We start from the raw sequence: 18227 nt of genomic DNA, 5'->3' as shown, positions 1-18227 counted from the left end.
GGGATGGGTTTTTGCAAGGCGGTATCACACACAACCTGAAAAGTGGCTAGGTGGTCACGGTGTACGGTAGAAGGCGACGTTAGTCCGACCTGCTGTCCTGCGGGGGGAGGAAGAACGGGGCAGGAGGATAGTAGCTTTGCACGTCTCTGACCATTTACCCGACTCAATCACTTACATTGAATGGTGTTAGGCCTATAAGACGAATTGGTGTTTTATTTTGGGGAGGGGGGTGTGCATCAAGGCACGCTTGTTCCACCTGAAGGGATGTGAGTCACTTGTCTGCTTTTGGAGAGGCTGTAGGTGTCTTGGTGTGATTTAATTATTATTGTTGTAGCATTAGACTGGAGGATGACTTGTAATTTTAAATAAAATTAAATTAATGAAAATATCTTGTTCGTTGTGGTAATTCTTGTTTCAACTAGAACATCTGCAAATAGATAAACTTATACTTGTCAAATGAATCGTTGTAGACAGATTAAAAATTTATGAATTGCAACGAACACGAAATTGCTATAACGCTTTTATTAGTTTTGAAGTAATTAATAGAATTATAAACTAGTTTAGTCCAAATCAACTTAACAATATGCTTAGTTTCTCAAAATGAGTATAAATTATTTTAAAAGTTGAAAGCTGCCAGTCTTACAAGTTGCATAAAGTTAAAATCAATCATACGCAAAGAAAATAGCTAAATAGTCATACAACTTAACTGTTTTAGGTTTTATATCATATTTACATGAAAAAAAGCCAGAAAATAAGACTTTCGAAGGAATTGAGTCTAATAAACCACGGAGTTACTATAGGGCATTTATTTAGAAAATTTAACCGCACAATTGTTTTTGTAAAGAAGTAGAGGTCAAAGAATTTTAAAGTCGAGTCTTTTCTGTTATCCAAATGGATATCACGATAGATCTTAGCAATTTCACATATAGCTTTAAAGTCTTGTCCCCTAAAACTGTATCGAGTACCCAATTTTTTGTGATATTGAATTATCTATGATTTTAATAACAATGTTGTAACATAACTCCAATTCCATTTACATAAATGACATCCCGAAGTTAAATTTGACTATATACAATATGCTAAAACATTTTTGTAGTCTACTACGCTAAGTTATTTTAGTAGATTCCATATTGAAAAATAGTGAGTTTCATATATAAATATCTCTGAAAACAAGGATATAATATCGATAGATATTTACAAGTAATTATAAATTTCTGCCTCTTAGTAAAGAATTCTGTAGCCTACAAAGTTGTCATCACAATGGTTCTACGCTTAAAAATATATTATAGGCTACCTCTTTTGCTTATCATTTCTCAGTTTTCTATGAGTTCAAGCAAGATTAATTTTCTTTCAAGACGTGGAAGAAATTCCTAAACAGGGAAACATATAAGAATAAAACTTTAAGAAGGGTGTAGATATGTATATTTAAACCCCGCAGAGTTTATCACTGGTTATTCACAGAGAGTGGACTTGGTTTTTGGCCATTAGGACCTCAAGGGTAGTACAAGATTCTGGCTTTATAAATATACTTGTTAAATACAGAGATTCAAAAGACAATATCTGTAAAGTAGACATTCAAGTACGAAGCTATAACGGTCATATAAGCGAATGTAAGCCTAGGCTTAGGTTTGTCTCATTGGTAAACTTTACTTGAGACACCCCTTTGGACCTTTCGTCTACAATTCCATTTTCCTCAATACCTGGAAGGGATGCCAGCAGTTACAGAAAATGGAATACGTCTGGAAGAGCACAGGAGAATGGAGGACTTATTTATAACTCATCTCGACCAAATAAACTTAGAAAGAAAATTATTTTGAATTAAGTTCTGAAGGACCTTTTGTGACATCTGGCTTGGTGGTGGCTGCCTCCTACTGGGGGGACACTGTAATCTTTACCTCCTCCTCGGGTCACTGGCGTGCCGAACTTCCAAATTACACAATCCCATTATAATGTGCTTTAGGTTTACTAAGCAAACAAGGTTCCAGATAAATCATGGTTTTTATTTTCTCCATTAATAATCATGGAAAACTAAATTAACCCTCATTGAAACAGACTCTTGTAAGATAACTTCTGTATCTCTACAGGCCGGTAGGGGTATACAATATTTACTATATATAACCAAACCTCATTGTTACCAGTTACCTCTCAAGGGTCGTCCACATGGACGTTTGACAACCTTAACCTTCTGACGTTTGTTGTGTAGCTCGTCCCTAAGGACGGCCATCCATCTGTTCTATATTAAACTTCTACATCTCAGTTATTGGTACTATACCAGCAGCTCTTTGTAAAGTGGCCATATTTTCGAAATTTTCCACCTCAACCCTTGAATTTTCTTGTTACCCTTTAACCTTCAATATCGGAACTAAAGAACCCTCAACCTTATCTCTACTGGTGCTTTATAACAGGTAGCAAGAACTGACGTATTATAACCAATGTACCTTATAATAGGCACAGTGTTCTCGAACTGAAGTGCCAGTATCCTCAGCATTTAGCCATTTTACTTTTTGATGTTCTCCGGAATTCTTTGGATGGATGGATGATGGAATATAGGGCATAGCCCAAGCGCTGGGACCTATAAGATCATTTAGCGCTGAAATGAAAGTATGGCTAGATGGAAAAATGAGAAATCAAATGAAAATGATAAACTGATGACAATCCTGCACTTGAACAGGACTGTACGTCAGCAAAGGCCATTTTACTCTCCCCCCAGCATTCCGATCATCCAAAGTTATGAAAGATAGTTTTTTAGCCAGGGGACCATGAATTCTTTTGAATGACCCTCAACCTCATCTCTAAAACTAACCCACCTTTTATGACAGGTGGGAGGCATTGGCGTACTCTATTAAAATCAATGTACCTTTATACTAGGCACGGTGTTCTAGAGCTGAAGTACCAGTATTCTTAGTATTTACCCCTTTACTTTTTAATATATTCTCGTTGACCTTTATGGAACATAATCTACGGCTGCATAAGTAGCTCTATAAGTACATACTACTAATAACCATTACCTTTACTATTTTTTTGTTTCTTCTCAAACATTACCAAATTTCTTTTTGTGAGAGAGAGAGAGAGAGAGAGAGAGAGAGAGAGAGAGAGAGAGAGAGAGAGAGAGAGAGAGAGAGAGAGAGAGAGCATATCTCAGACAATAACTCAGATCAACTAAGCCATTGACACAACATTTATAGAGAAGCCATTCCATCAACGCCACCATCAGAAAAGGGTACATACGGCTCTCAAGATCAACGAGCTGCAATGATGATTTAAAAAACTGCAATAAAGGAATGCTTGGACGAGATAGGTTGCTGATTAACACCAGCATAAACTCCTTGCATAAAAGACACACACAACCAAGTTTGACTGGTCGACTCCACCAAACCCTAACAAATGATGAAGCAGGGTTTTGCTGAACAGACTGCAATAGAAATAAACTCCGAAGCTGGTTTGTTTGATGCTGTTGTTTCAAGAATATCACTGATCTTGGCAAGATTACTGGACCTGTCGTCAACCAGACGAAGATTCTTTCACAGTAACTATGGTGTTACAGCACAGCAATGCCAAAAAGACTTGCAGATGTTTTATAAATGAGCTTTCAGTTATAGTCTAGATATACATCAAGAGGATTTAACAAAAGACCAGGGAGCAAACTTCCACCCCAGCACATGAAAATGGCAGACTTAGAATAATCCAAAGATGCATACCAAAATCAAGGACAAGGTACCAGACAGGAAATTCACAGAACACAAAAGAACAAAGTAGAGAGAACTTATGAAACGCCTAATTCCATCAAAGAAAAACTTATGAACTGCCCAGTTCCATCATTAAAAAAAATAAGTATAAACCGACATAATGCTTTCTTAGACAACACAACAATAACTTTGTCTCCCAAAAAGACTTACTTTTACAAGAACAACACTAACGTACTGGGACTGCAACCCATCAAATGTGAATAAAAAAAAAAACATGGTTTTGTGGCAGAAACCTATACTAAAGAGAGAGAGAGAGAGAGAGAGAGAGAGAGAGAGAGAGAGAGAGAGAGAGAGAGAGAGGAAGAGAGAAGAGAGCACAAAAAAAAAAAATCACGGTTTTGTGGCAGAAACCTACACTGAGAGAGAGAGAGAGAGAGAGAATGCAATTTACTACATATGATTAAAAAACAAAAGAATTTTTTCTTAAAAATATCAGTAACTACGTAGTATGTGAAATTACCAGCAAAAGATTTTCTTACACAAAAACTTACGTCACAAAAAATGAGTCAGAATAATTTTAAATTTTCTCAAAAAAGGAAATAAAGCTAAAATCTATGTATTATCCCTAACAAACGTCTATCATCACTTCTTGAGGTCTCAAGGATCTGCTATACTATTTTTCTAAAAATCAGAATTTTTTTTTTTTTTTTTTTAGTTCCGTTAATATTCGCAGCTCTGATTCCAAGTTACAGATTGATATTTTGGGCAATTGCAGAAAGCAAGGAAGAGGATGGAAATGTATACTATACTATACTGATAAACCAGGAAAGTAGACTATACAGCAGCAAGTTGCCCTGGGCTAGGAGAGGTTAAAGAGACAATATGCAGGGCGTTTCTCCCATAACATTTCAACCAGAGTAAGGACAGTGACATGTCTACTAAAAGAATTTGAAAAATTTGTTGGTAGCCATCACTAATCAGTGCTGAGCCATTTGCTGTTCATTATCATAATGGAACAAAGCAGTAAAGAAAAATGGAGTCTCTGGGAGCTGGCCTTTGAAGATTCCTGGAGACTTCAATGCTGCCTCCACTAAGTAGTTATCTGTGACCTGGAGACTCCAATGCTGCATCCAGTAAATAGTTATCTACATCCCTGGAGACTCCAATGCTGCCTCCACTAAGTAGTGATCTGTGACCTGGAGACTCCAATGCTGCATCCAGTAAATAGTTATCTACATCCCTGGAGACTCCAATGCTGACTGTGTTGTGGTTCATGCTCCTAAGTAGTTATCTGTGACCTGGAGACCTCCAATGCTCATCATGCTAAGTAGTTATCTGTGACCTTGGAGACTCATGCTGCATCCAGTTAATAGTATTCTGTGACCTGGAGACTTCAATGCTGCATCCACTAAGTAGTTATCTACATTCTGCGCCATCTTAATGCTGCCTCCAAAAGTAGTTATCTGACTGGAGACTTCAATGCGCATCCACTAAGTAGTTATCTGTGACTGGAAGACTCAATGCTGCATAAAATAGTTACTACATCCCCTGGAGACTTCATCTGCCTCATGTAGTTACTGACTGGAGACTTCATGCTGCATCCACTAAGTAGTTATCTACATCCCTGGAGACTTCAATGCTGCCTCCACTAAGTGTTATCTGTGACCTGGAGACTTCAATGCGCCTCCACTAAGTAGTTATCTGTGACCTGGAGACTTCAATGCTGCCTCCACTAAGTAGTTATCTGTGACCTGGAGACTTCAATGCTGCATCCAGTAAATAGTTATCTACATCCCTGGAGACTTCAATGCTGCCTCCACTAAGTAGTTATCTGTGACCTGGAGACTTCAATGCTGCATCCACTAAGTAGTTATCTATATCCCTGGAGACTTCAATGCTGCCTCCACTAAGTAGTTATCTGTGACCTGGAGACTTCAATGCTGCCTCCACTAAGTAGTTATCTATATCCCTGGAGACTTCAATGCTGCATCCCACTAAGTAGTTATCTATATCCCTGGAGGACTTCAAATGCTGCCTCCCACTAAGTAGTTTATCTGTGACCTGGAGACTTCAATGCTGCATCCACTAAGTAGTTATCTATAATCCCTGGAGACTTCAATGCTGCATCCACTAAGTAGTTATCTGTGACCTGGAGACTTCAATGCTGCCTCCCACAAAGTAGTTTTCTGTGACCTGGAGACTCCAATGCTGCCTCCACTAAGTAGTTATCTGTGACCTGGAGACTCCAATGCTGCCTCCACTAAGTAGTTATCTGTGACCTGGAGACTCCAATGCTGCCTCCAGTAAGTAGTTATCCATATTCCTGGAGACTTCAATGCTGCCTCCAGTAAGTAGTTATCCATATTCCTGGAGACTCCAATGCTGCCTCCACTAAGTAGTTATCTGTGACCTGGAGACTCCAATGCTGCCTCCAGTAAGTAGTTATCCATATTCCTGGAGACTTCAATGCTGCCTCCAGTAAGTAGTTATCCATATTCCTGGAGACTCCAATGCTGCCTCCAGTAAGTAGTTATCCATATTCCTGAAGACTCCAATGCTGCCTCCAGTAAGTAGTTGTGTCCCCCAGAGACTCCAATGCTAACTCCAGTAAGTAGTAATCTGTAGTCCTGGAGACTTTAATGCTGCCTCCAGTAAATAGTTATCCATATTCCTGAGACTTCAATGCTGCCTCCAGTAAGTAGTTATCCATATTCCTGAGACTTCAATGCTGCCTCCAGTAAGTAGTTATGTGTCCCAGAGACTCCAATGCTGCCTCCAGTAAGTAGTTATCTATATTCCTGGAGACTTTAATGCTGCCTCCAGTAAGTAGTTATCCATATTCCTGGAGACTTCAATGCCTCTTTCCTATAAATAGTTATCTACATTCATTGAGACTTCAATGCTTCTCTCCAGTAAGTAATTATCCATATTCATGGAGACTTTAATGCTGCCTCCAGTAAGTAGTTATCCATATTCCTGGAGACTTCAATGATTCTCTCCAGTAAGTAGTGATCTGTATTCCTCGAGATTTCAATGTTTCTCTCCAGTAAGTAGTTATCTATATTCATGGAGACTTCAATTCTGGTCTCCAGTAAGTAGTTATCAATATTCATGGACACTTCAATGCTACTCCCTAGTAAGTAGTTATGCATATCCCTGCATATCTTCCTCTTTCCATTGATGCATTGTTTCATAAACTGGCCCACCTCAAAGTTTACCCTGTTTGATTAGCTGCATATTGATGTATTTACCTGTCTAATAAGGGTTAAGTAGTTGTCCATATTTCTGGAGACTTCAATGCTGCTTGCTCTTAGTAAGTAGTTATCTATATACCTGGAGACTTCAATGTAGAAAAGTCTTTAATCTCTATTGAAACACATCAAATATATTGCGGCTTCAGATTAAATCTTCAAGGACATAGAACCCTAGACTAAGTTAATGAGTCATTCAATGAATGTCCTGCTCAAGATGTAGGCCTAGGCCAAGGTCAGAAGAATCTAGCCTTTTGGTATCGAAACCAATGACAGATATTTTATAAACTGTGGCCTTGGCCTAAATTTTCGAAGGCTGAAGACAAAGAGGCTATGTCAGTTTCGGTCATAGTATTCCGATGTCAGACGCAGGCCTAGTTAGCGCTAAGGTCAGAAGAATCCAGCCTTGTGGTCTCTACACTACTTTCAGTGGAGTGAGTGTATGTAAAACGTCTTTCACTTCTCATATGTAGGTTTGGTTGGCGTTGACCTCCTTAAGATGTTCATGATTGACAGGAAAAGCACCAAAAGAAGGAACAAAAAGTTTGTGCCTCCTGTTGCTTTACTTTCAAAAACACTTTCATCTCATAATTATATCCTGAGCTGTCAGAGAGCTTTATCTGCATCTTATAAACATATAAATTTTCATAATAAAATTTATTATTTGGATACTTACCTACTGTTAAATTTAGCTATATCTCCCCACGATTAAGCGAGTCAGCATTCAAACAAAAAAATTGAATGGCTGCCCAGATGACTGTCTGGTTTACCTGTTCTCCACCAGGTGTGTTTTGAATGTTTTAGCTCGTCAGAATTCTCCTTGACAGCCCACTAAGTTGTGGTGAGGCTGGGTGGGTCTACTTTAACAGTAGGTAAGTATCCAAGTAATAAATTTTATGATGAAAATTTATATTATTTGAGATGAATCTTACCTACTGTTAAATTTAGCTGATTCCCACATTAAGAAGAGTATGGTGGGTAGTGCAGCTAAACAAAATTCCGCTCAGCCATTCGAGCTAAAGGTTTCTTAAACGAAACCCAAAACATTCTCACCTGATCTGGAATCCTTGGTAGATTTTGCTACCACCAGAAGTTGGATTCCATTCAGGAAGCAAGGCTCTCATACGTATGCAGCAAAGAGCAGCCTTGCGGAGAAAACCACTTCGATTCAGCCAGCATGAAACGCAAGCGGTATGAGGGAACCCTGTGCCTGGGTCCAAAAGCCTTATCAAATGACAGTCACTTAAAATGAATACCTTTACAATATAAAGGTAAGCTCCTATACGAAACTTGTACTTTCACGCTCCCCAAATATTAAAACCCGGGATTTAAACAAAGAGCCTAAAGAAGTCCTCTTTTTCGGTTCAGGAAAAGACCACACACTACTAATAGCGGATTAAGGGCTTTACTGTTTCCAAACACAATTCTGTATATTAAGGTAGCGCTTGGGCAAAAACTGAATTGTACTTCTACTGTGACACATTAATCCTATTCTGGAGCGACAAATTGACTTAACACTAAATGAAGTTGCAACTGCTGCTCACATTATGAATGTTTAACTTCAATAAGGTAGAAGATATGGAGCTAGTTCTCATACACTAGCCTATCCATTATGTCACAGAGGACCTTGTGTTCCTTGACAAAGTTTCTAAAATTCATAACACAAAAGGTTAACCTTGCCTCTTCCAGGCTTAACCTTCACAAATACATCTAGGTTTTCTAAAACCACAAAACAAAAGTTTAACTCTGCCTTCAAGTTTAACCATTGGCAAAGGCGTTATAAGCTTCTAAAAATCACAACACAAAAGGTTAACTTTGCCTCTTCCATGCTTAACCTTCACAAATACATTCTAGGTTTTCTAAAAGCACAAAACAAAAAGTTAACTTTGCCTTTAAGCTTAACCATTGGCAAGACAGCCAGGTTTTCTAATGCCACAAAACAAAAGGTTGATTTTTGCCTCTTCCAGGCTAACCTTTGACCACATGTTTTTCTTAAAACCACAAAACCAAAGGTTAACTTTGCCTCTTCCAGCATTTATCTTTGATAAAGAGGTTCAAGGTCTCTAAAAAGGATGATAAAAATGTTCTAGGTTTAACCTTTAAATTAAATGCCCAACAGGATAGAGAAGTTTCCTCTATTTTTTCCCCCCTTTTCCCCCCCCAAGGGGTTAAATTGGAATTCTTACAGGGAACTGTAAAGCATAGCCTTAACAGCACCCTCACCTCTAAGGCAGAAAGCTAAAATAGCATTTCCTTTACACCAGTTTAAAGAAGGGTGCTGACAGTAAATTTACTTATTAACCCGCATCTACACTCCAGAGAGACTGATATAGAGATGAAGGGGCTTCAATCTCAACACCTTACAGTGCCCGGTCCTCAGCAAGATCGAAGAGTACTTGATGCAATACCGAGGAAAGTACGTATGGAACGATAACTTTGGAAGTAGACAGTGAAAAGTCTTGTCTCCTCTAAACAGAAAACATTGACACCTACAAGGTTCCAGGTGCTGAAAATTCCTCCAGAATGGTACCCTCAGCAACACACAGACCACTCCTTCTGACAGTTTCAAATTAAGGACATACCCTATGATAACTTGAAAATCTTATTATTGGGAGGAGACATTGTAACATCTCCAAGCAGTTAAGGAGATGCCTACATCAATGGAACTGTATGGAATTGTGTAATAGAGATGATTTCTTCTCAACGGAAGAATGAGACATCTACCAAGAGCATTGGAAATTCTGAAAAGTTTTGTACTGAGACTAACATGAAATTGCTCAATAGAATTCAGAGTAGATACAAGGGGCAGGCCTATGAGTCTGAATTAGGCAAAATTTAAGGAAACATCCACTGCTCAAGCCTGAGGGCCAACAAAGTAGTAGTAATCATTTGGCTGTCCCTGTTCATCTACATGCTAGGAAGCGAAATGAGTGTTCCTTAAATCCACACCAAGTGCCAAACTTACGGATATCAAGGCACTTGTTCTTCCTGAATCCCCAATTGCTAAAACACTGTCCTCCCACAGAATGGATGATCAAACCAATATGTAGTTTCATTTCACTCAAAGCAGCAAACTTCCCACAAAGACTTTGTTTCTGACCAGGAATAAACCTACTAAGCATCCGGATGCCTTTCCACTGCCCTGACATCTAAAAAAGTTTTACCAGGTGTAGTTTGACCATTCTATGTTGCATGAATGCGTAATGACACTAGTTAAACTCTGTGTTGCATGACAGAGGGAAAAGACCAAAACTTGGCACTCAGGTTTAAGAACCAAATGGACGATTCCTGGTTACAGTGTCCCTCCTACAGTCCTGGAGCCAAAGTTGGTTCTGGATTACTTACAAATTTAATTTAAGTTATTTGTAAGTCATAATTCTTATGATGAAACTGTACATTAATTGACCATGATTATCTGAAAATAACAAGGGAGGCCATGTTTCCTAATGAGGAAAAGCCCTTACCTTATTGGAAGTATGCATAATTAGATATCATCCCCACATCACTAGATAAGAATGGGCATATAAAGAATTAACAATATAATGTATAGAAATTGGGCCAGAAGAAACAACAGGTCCTTGGCCTTTGGAATACTGTTGACAGAGTGGGGTAACTCTAATGTCATGGGGTTTACTGTTTTGACCGTATGAACTGCGAAAAGAAATATTCATCCAGTAGAAAGGTAGTTTCAGAGAACGTCCATTTAAGCGCTACTGAAGATAATGCAGCCTTGCAGTAAAATGTACCTACTGATTTCTGCTAAAATCCAATCTTATGTGAATATAGTCTTTAAATTACTTATCAACAGAAAAGAATAACTGCAGGCCTATCTCACTCAGGACTGGCTATAAATTCATTCTTATTATCATTATTGTTATATGCAGTGAAAACCACTACAAATTTCATGTCCATTTGTGGTGTTGAATACCGTAAGCAGATAAAAACACCTTTACACATTTTATGAACCTTTTAGAACAAATTTCTCCCTTATGAACAGGTATGTTTTTGCTGGACTCTCGAAGAATGAACTAGAAGCCATTATCAAAACAAAGAAGGGAAGGAACACGGAGCATATCACTGGATTCGTGAAGGTAAAGTAATTTCTCATTGTAATCCTGACAGTACGCAAAATCTCAGTCATTTAGATTACAAATGTCCATAAATGTGAGCATCATGCATTACATTACATCGAATTTCGATGAAAATTTAGGACACTGATGAATTTCGTCCTCAGGAGGAGGATCCAGATGAATGGAAAATGTACATGAACCAGCTCTATTGGGGGGAAGGGATGACTCTTGTCAACAGATGGCGCCGACGTGGCTTCACTTCTGATGAAGAGATCTTCCCAGTCAAAACTTGGAACCTGAGAGGAGCGCCACTCACTGTACGTAATTTTCTGTCTTAGAATGATGGCAGCAATCTCTTTATTTCTCATTTATTTAAAACACTGTAATTTGGGTTTATACATAAGGCCGTAATTTTCACTCTAATTATGAGTACGCCATTTTTGGCATGGCATTCATTTCTGCTCTTAGTAAGTAAAACAAGCATTCAGAGCGCTCCCAGCTAGACTACAACTAACTTCTTTTTAAGAGCTTTCTGACTGGTGAAAATAATGTTGAATATGGATAACTGTTTGTGAAACACCAATTCCCTGGTGGCAGCTTATGTTAGTTTGAAGGTCATGGTCAAGTGCGCAAGAGTGCTATTCTTGATAAAATCTGAGGGGGCGACATTTGAGGAGAAGGTATGCTAGCAATGATGGCTTTATCTCTTAAATAAAGCTGTGGCCGAGGTTAAAGCTGTTTACATAAAGGGAGACAGTCTCCCATCATGCACACCTATGCATGAAGGTCTTCCCTTATTCCAGTTTTGACCGAGTTCTTCTACCGTGTAGGTTGATCTGCAATAACAGGTAGCTTGATAGACACATCTGATGAACAGAAAGAGATGTACAGAGACAGATGGACAGGCAGACGATTTCCCATCATGGTCTATCTTTGCACCAGACTTAACTGAAACCCATTTCAACCTGTAGAAGGGAGTTTGGGGAGGTGGACAAGGTGACAGCACACTAAGAACAGACAAAGGTACAAACAAAGGAAAAAACAATAGTTCCTCCCCCAGTTTGTGGTGTTGAAAACTTAAATTAGAGCTCCTAGATGACCATGACTTAGAAACTAGTAACATTACACTTGATATTAGTCGATTTCTTGGGTCTCCTGACTTTGTCATGGCCCCTGGGGCCCTTTGGCCTCTGGCTGAAACCACTGAATCTACAGGATGCATGGATTTTTGTAAACGCTTCGTGTCTGTAGGAAGGCAGTGCAAAAGGATGTCTACTACAAAGGTACAACACAAAACAACTTAGACCGGTTGAGTTTGAGAGGTAGAAATGCCTACAAAAACATTTCATAAATGCCTTCACTTATGATCAGTTTATCCCTATTCCTTTACTTAGTATGTTAGTCAAACCTTAGAAATCTGTCTCAATTATTGTGAATCCTTTTGGCAGAAATAAAACCAACCCAAAGCAATTGGCCAGAGTATCATATTGAACTTTTGTTAATCATTCCTTTTCGCAGTTATACACATTCCAATTCGAACCTCATGTCATCTTTGACGCTCCAGGAAAAAGACCTCATGGAAGAGATATCAAGATGGCAGATACCTTTGCAGAGGTTCTCAACTTCACTCTGGTCATCAAAAAATCCCCGGATGGTAAGGAAAAATATTCAAGATGAGAATCTTGAACAGTCTCATCCTCCCATACTTTACTGTGAACCTTACCATGACTGCTTGGTTTGTTTCATCAGATGACCAGAGCTGCACTACGCAGGCTCTCAAAAGCCGTCAGCTGCGTAATTTTAATCTTAACTGTTGAACACGTAGAATGTGCAGAATATCTGTGAAGTTCATGATCTTCCTGAATTTCCTCTGGTTTTTCTATTTTTGTTGTATTTTTCTCTCTTATTGTAAGCCCTCTCCTTTGAATTAGTCTGCAAGTCTGTCCTGTAGCCTCTCAGTTTCTTCACAGTTGCCACAAGGATGCTATTCATTGTCTGTATCCTCTTTGATATTGGTCACTAAGTGCTAAGCCCTTTCATACTTCATTGTTTATCTCGTCTCATTTCCTTCTTATTCTTTTGCATTTGAGTTTGGTTCTTACTGTTGACAGTAGCATAATTTTTAGGTGAAACCTGTACATGACTTTTATTATTGTTAGTTTTATTATCATTGTCTAGTTCTTCATTCACAGGTGAATTCTGGGGGTTTCCTGACGCAAATGGTTCCTGGAATGGAATGAATGGAAAGATGCAAAGACGAGAAGGCCACTTTGGACTTGGCTACTCATTCCTTACTAACAATGACAACAGAATGGCAGCCATTGATTTCACGCAGTTCTATGACTGTGATGTAAGAATGTTTAACTTAAATTTAATCTCATAAATTGTAAATGTTAAATAAGTAGTCCCTTTGCTCAAGAAGACATATTTTGGGTTCAACTACTTATTTATATCATGAGATGTAAATCTTCTTCAGGTAGCTACCTGAAGTTTAACAGCATTTGTTATTGGAATATTTTCTGTAATTGTCGAGATAATATTTGAGTAATTATGAAGAACAAATAGACAGGAGTATGTACCATGGGACTACAATAAATGAAGAGAAAAATTGAAGCAGGAACAGGACTGGTGATTGAAGGGAAATGATGAAGGCTTTTATATGTAATGTCTACACATAGAGATACCTGTATGGTTGAATGAAAACACTCCCTGTTACGTGAATGACCTTTAACTATTTTTTCTGAACAGCAAAGCTGCTTCATGACCAGAGTGGAACCTCCTGTACCTAAGTGGCAGTCGCTATTGGCTCCTTTCAAGCTTGACACATGGTTGGGTACTCTTATTGGTTTACTGGTCTTCTCTCCGATTGTCTACTTCCTGGCAAATGGCCCGGCATCTGGGTAAATATTTGATTAGATTTGCTGTTACTCTCTGTCTCTGCTAAAGTGCAAATGGTGTCTGGAGGGTTAACCAGTGTCCATTTCTAGGCTGGGCCTTGAGGAAACAGAAAAGGAAGACTGAAAGTGAAAAGGCTCGGACTTAACCATGAATGAGGTGATAGTCGTGGTTGTTCTTGTAAGTCTTTCTATTCTTGGAAAGACTTCAGCTGTGGCTGTATATATTCTTTTCATGTGCGGAAGTGATGAAACGGATGTTATAAAACCTATTTGACACATGTATCTGTAAAGCAAAATAAAAACGAAACTTCATTACTAAGCAGTTAATGAACTCAAAAGCCTTTTCTTTTGAATGGAGTCCTTAAGAAAATAATATGCCCAAATATTTTAATTTATATTAACAGAAGGCAGAAGTAAAATTCAACATAAACTAATTATTATTAATATATAAAATCTAGTATGCAAATAGAAAAATGAATAGCAGCTGTGATATTTGAAGACAGTTTATTCTAGCAAGTATACAGTTCAACAATTTCATCCACTAGGAGTAAAATAAAGGGCAGTACTCTCAGTACATTCACAACTGATTCACAGCCATTGAGATAAAAATTGATCTACAACTAACTGAATGATAATCAGATTTGATTTTCCCATTGCAGCGTTGAGGAAGTAAAATCTCTGAAGTTACTTCAAATATCTTACTTGTACACGTTTGGGTACCACATACGAGAACCCCAGGTTCAGATTCCGAAGAGAACTGCCACAAAAGTATGGATTCTGTTCCTGTCGATTCACACCCTAGTCCTTACGACACTTTACAGTGGCAACCTCACTGCCTTCCTGACGGTAGAGAAACGACAGCCCAGCATCGAGACAATACAGGAACTGCACGAGTCTGGCCGGTCAGTCATTGGAATTGGCTGCTACTTCAAGGTGTCCTTTGAGGAGTCTTCTAACGTGTACATCAAGGTTGGGGACTCGTTGCCGGAGGATATTCTTGTTGTTGAAATTTTAGGTTTCAGTTGTTCATTGCTTGAGGCATTTCGTTGTTCATTTTTCTATTGATAATTCTGAGTATGACATTGGAAGTAGAAAATAAAAAAATGATAGCACAAGGACTGGAACAGCAGATGCACAAATGCACATACTCATATATATTTACTTACATATGAGTGAGTCTGGAGTGTGAACTTGTTTGCATGTGTTTATATACTGGAAGTTTAAAAACAAGCATCTCTTATTTAAGTCCTGTAATTATACTTTGCAAGAATCCTTTCACCTGACCCAGTTTCTCCTCTCTGAAGGACTTTGTAAACAGGTACCTGAGGTGGACTGATGAACTAGATTTTTCGGATCAACTCATCTACGGCAAAGGCGTCTTTTTGGAAACCAAGACGTTCCAGGATTATCTGATTGTAACAAATTACACCTACAAAGGTGTCGCCTCCATGAGGATTATGAAGGTATGTATGCATTCATCATAAATAATGATACAAGTAAGCAAACCTATGCACACATCAGGGTACGTTCACACTACAGTGAAACGTATCATAAACACACATTTGTAACTTATCTCCCAGAAATTACAAACCGATTGAATACTACTCAATGACTTAGTGGTAGCTGTAACTATTGCTTCATATGATTATCCTATATTGGCCTATGGTTCGTTCTCCACTTGCAGTGCTGACGAATTTTCAACCTGTATGCGATATGTAAGAGGTACAAGTTATTGCCAGGAGTTTATGACATGATCTGCTGTAGCAGGGATGCACCCAAAAGTATAATAACAGTCTCGAACATTTCTAATATTGGACAAGTGTCCAAAGTTTGAAGTGAACGTGTGCTCTGAAGTTTCCAGAGTATTTTACTGACCAGACCACTGGAATCCTTTCCTAGGGATTCTCAAAGATAAGGACACCTCTAGGACTACTCAAGGGAATTACTACCTACAACGTGTCTTGCAAGGCGCCCTTTAGGTGCTCCTAAGGGTGGATCTGTGCTACAGTAAAGCATGTCATAAACACATATCTCCATCTACCAAACTGAAAAAATTCAATGATCACTGGTGGAAGACGAACCTTTGGCAATCGCAGGATAAATACACAAAGCACTGTTTATTGTTACCAATAATTTTTAGAAAATGGACAGTGGTGGATAATCATATGCTGTTAGTAGTAAAAGGAGCTTTCAAGCCCTCAACATATTGCCTTGTTATATTCTGCAAGAAAAACTAATATATATACTATATATCTAAAACCCAGTCCTAAACGTTCATTGTACGTACTGCACAGTGCATTTCTTTCCACGGATCTTTCTCAGGAATGTTATTCGCCTCAGAACATAGGGGTCACACTCCAGCGACACTTCCCAGTGAAGGAAAGCTTCAACAAGGTCATTGGCATGATCTATGATACTGGTTTGATGCTGAAGTGGTACATGGACATTCTAAGTCAAAGCAAGAGGGTGAGTTAATGCATTCAAAAGTGATTGTATTGTATTTTGCAATATTAAGGAGTAAATAGTGATGCTGAAAAACGAGTCTTCTAACTGTAGGAGAAACCCAAACTGAACAAAAGCAATTAACGCCCTCTTCTTACCAAACCAAACCTGATCTTAATGAAACGTTGTATGTACTGAAATTACCAGTATCTCTCTATCAATCTATTTACCTACCTGCCTATCATATATCTACAAATTTATATAAATATATGTGTAATATATATGCATGTATACATCACTATATATAGCATATATACATATATGTGTGTAAATAATCGTTAGAATATTCCCTGCAAAAGTTTTCTTCTTAAGTCTTCAAAGTATTTTGATCCCCTGGTAGTACTACCTAAAGTAAACAGACGACAATCAGTCATCTTCTTTGTCTTCTTCTTCTCGTCAGATTTCGTCAGACACCGGAGACAACGAAATGGAGACAGGGGAGAGTCAAGGTGGCATTCCACTGAGCTTGGAGCACCTTCAGGGAATGTTCTACATCTTAGTTTTTGGTCTTGCCATTTCTGCTATCGTCTTCTCCCTCGAGGTCTTTTTTTTCTGGGCCTCAGGACGGTCCAGTCACCACTAGCCGAGCGTCCAGTCACTAGACGGTTACTTCCCGATTCAGACTCCTTGGCGCCTACTATTCATGACTTGACCTGAGATCTTGATGTTGGAAGTCGTGAATGATGTTCGACAGCGGTGCACATTGAAAGAGAATTTTCATCGCTGACGGATAAACGAATAGTGTTTCGTGTACAGGCTATATGGTGTATTTGTAAAAATGTAAATTTCTAATAAATTATAATCGACAGCAAAGTTTACTGACAAGTAATTTTATTTGCAGAGAGAAAGAGAAAGAGATGATTTTTTTTTTGAGTTACTTTGTAATAAACATCTTTAAAAATGATCCAATATAACTTAACTATACTATTTCTTAATAATCCACTTGGCAACTAATTCAAATTATCATATATATATATATATATATATATATATATATATATATATTTATGTTTATATTTGTATATATATATATATATATAAATATATATATAATATATTTATATATTAATATACAAATATATATATATATATATATATATATATATATATATATATATATATATATATATATATATATTTATATTTATATATATAATATATATATATATAAATATATATATATATATATATATCATATATATATATATATATATATATATATGTAGTAAATTGTGGCAAAAAAATCAAGATGCAAAACTCTAATTTTGCCATCTACTTTATTTTGTTTTTCAACTTAAACCATTTCATCTTTTTCAATATTCAATATTAAGTACATCATGAAAAGGAATTGAGCTTAGGGCATTTAATGAATGTGTTGTTCCATACAAAATGGGAAGTTCAACATGAACAAATGGTAAATAATATTTAAGGATAGCTGAAACGTCCATTTTTGGTAACATCAATGATAACTAATTCTTAACAAAATTTTTCATTACAATTTCCATTAATAAAATATTCTTTCACTAGTAAGAATTGTAAATCATGCATACTCATGCTAGTAATTTCCTTTCCCAAATCCTTTTCTGTCTCCTTTAGACGAGCATATTCCATTTCATCCGGAAATCTAAAACAATAAAAAATAAATCTTTATTCTTGGATGAAGGAATATTCCAAATTAAAATAAGCCATAGAGAGATGTAGGGATAAACGGCAGGATTTTATTTTTAAATTGTATAATCATGTAAATTTCTCTGTAAAAACAAGTAAAATAAATCTCCAATACACGTGGTACATGTCGCGTTGATAGTGTAGATTATAAAA

At 37.6% G+C, this 18227-nt stretch overlaps 1 protein-coding gene across 1 annotated transcript; it reads left to right on the top strand.

Annotated features, from left to right (window-relative positions):
* The first annotated feature begins 11624 nt into the window (after window positions 1–11624).
* Window positions 11625–16989, top strand: LOC135211841 (glutamate receptor ionotropic, kainate 5-like). The gene is made up of 8 exons (XM_064245049.1): window positions 11625–11687; window positions 12526–12661; window positions 13200–13365; window positions 13761–13907; window positions 14564–14873; window positions 15209–15367; window positions 16227–16370; window positions 16807–16989. The coding sequence occupies exons 1-8, from the start codon at window positions 11625–11627 to the stop codon at window positions 16987–16989; spliced, it is 1308 nt and encodes a 435-aa protein (XP_064101119.1).
* The last annotated feature ends 1238 nt before the right edge of the window (window positions 16990–18227 follow it).

The sequence above is a fragment of the Macrobrachium nipponense genome, chromosome 40 (genome assembly GCF_015104395.2).
Source record: "Macrobrachium nipponense isolate FS-2020 chromosome 40, ASM1510439v2, whole genome shotgun sequence".
NCBI classification, from domain to species: Eukaryota; Metazoa; Arthropoda; class Malacostraca; order Decapoda; family Palaemonidae; genus Macrobrachium; species Macrobrachium nipponense.
The sequence above is the reverse complement of the archived record's forward strand: the minus strand, read 5'-3'. Positions and strand labels throughout refer to the sequence as shown.

Bases quoted from the DNA above. Each gene is read 5' to 3' on its own strand.
- LOC135211841 (XM_064245049.1), top strand. From the start codon at position 11,625: ATGGTCAAGTGCGCAAGAGTGCTATTCTTGATAAAATCTGAGGGGGCG. The intron at 11,688-12,525 runs GTATGCTAGCAA...TCCTTTTCGCAG, and splicing joins GGGCGACATTTGAGGAGAAG to TTATACACATTCCAATTCGA. The intron at 13,908-14,563 runs GTAAATATTTGA...TTCCCATTGCAG, and splicing joins GCAAATGGCCCGGCATCTGG to CGTTGAGGAAGTAAAATCTC.